This window comes from Penaeus monodon, chromosome 29, assembly GCF_015228065.2.
Source record: "Penaeus monodon isolate SGIC_2016 chromosome 29, NSTDA_Pmon_1, whole genome shotgun sequence".
NCBI classification, from domain to species: domain Eukaryota; kingdom Metazoa; phylum Arthropoda; class Malacostraca; order Decapoda; family Penaeidae; genus Penaeus; species Penaeus monodon.
The window spans coordinates 28,326,539-28,326,989 of record NC_051414.1 but is presented as its reverse complement, the minus strand read 5'-3'; the positions used below and the strand labels follow the sequence as shown (position 1 = coordinate 28,326,989).

General features: G+C 35.0%; 1 protein-coding gene across 1 annotated transcript in view; it reads right to left on the bottom strand.

Annotated features, from left to right (window-relative positions):
* Nucleotides 1-451, bottom strand: part of LOC119592105 (protein SGT1 homolog) — a gene marked incomplete in the record, with an annotated part of 11,351 nt that overhangs the window by 1,949 nt on the left and 8,951 nt on the right. The window contains 1 exon segment of the mRNA XM_037940924.1: nucleotides 241-331. Within this exon segment, the coding sequence (XP_037796852.1) occupies nucleotides 241-331 (91 nt within the window).

The following is a 451-nucleotide window of genomic DNA, read 5'->3' as shown; positions in this document are numbered from 1 at the left end:
GCCATGTATGTGAATAAATATATTCATCTCTTTCAGACAAACGAGAGGCATGCACTAACATGTGCGCACTCACATGCACACATGAATACACATTATAAAATGACAATCTATGTTTCTGTATTCAAAATTAAATAGTCACCATATTCTAGACTTGTTTCTTCCTCACATACACTTCAATCAAATAAAAGAATTCACTGTTATTACTATCACTTCAAATCACTTAAGTTCTGACAGTCTTACCCCCAGGAACCGCTTTAGGAACAGGCGCGGTTGCATCTCCCTCAAGGGCTACCCAACGAATGCAATCAACTTTCTTCAACTTTACCTCTATCTGCAAAATAAGCACGGATAATTGATATCATATGTAAAGAATTTATGTACTTCAGTTTATATATCAGCAGTATTACAACTATAAATTTAGTCAAATAGACTCAAAGATCAAAGACCAACC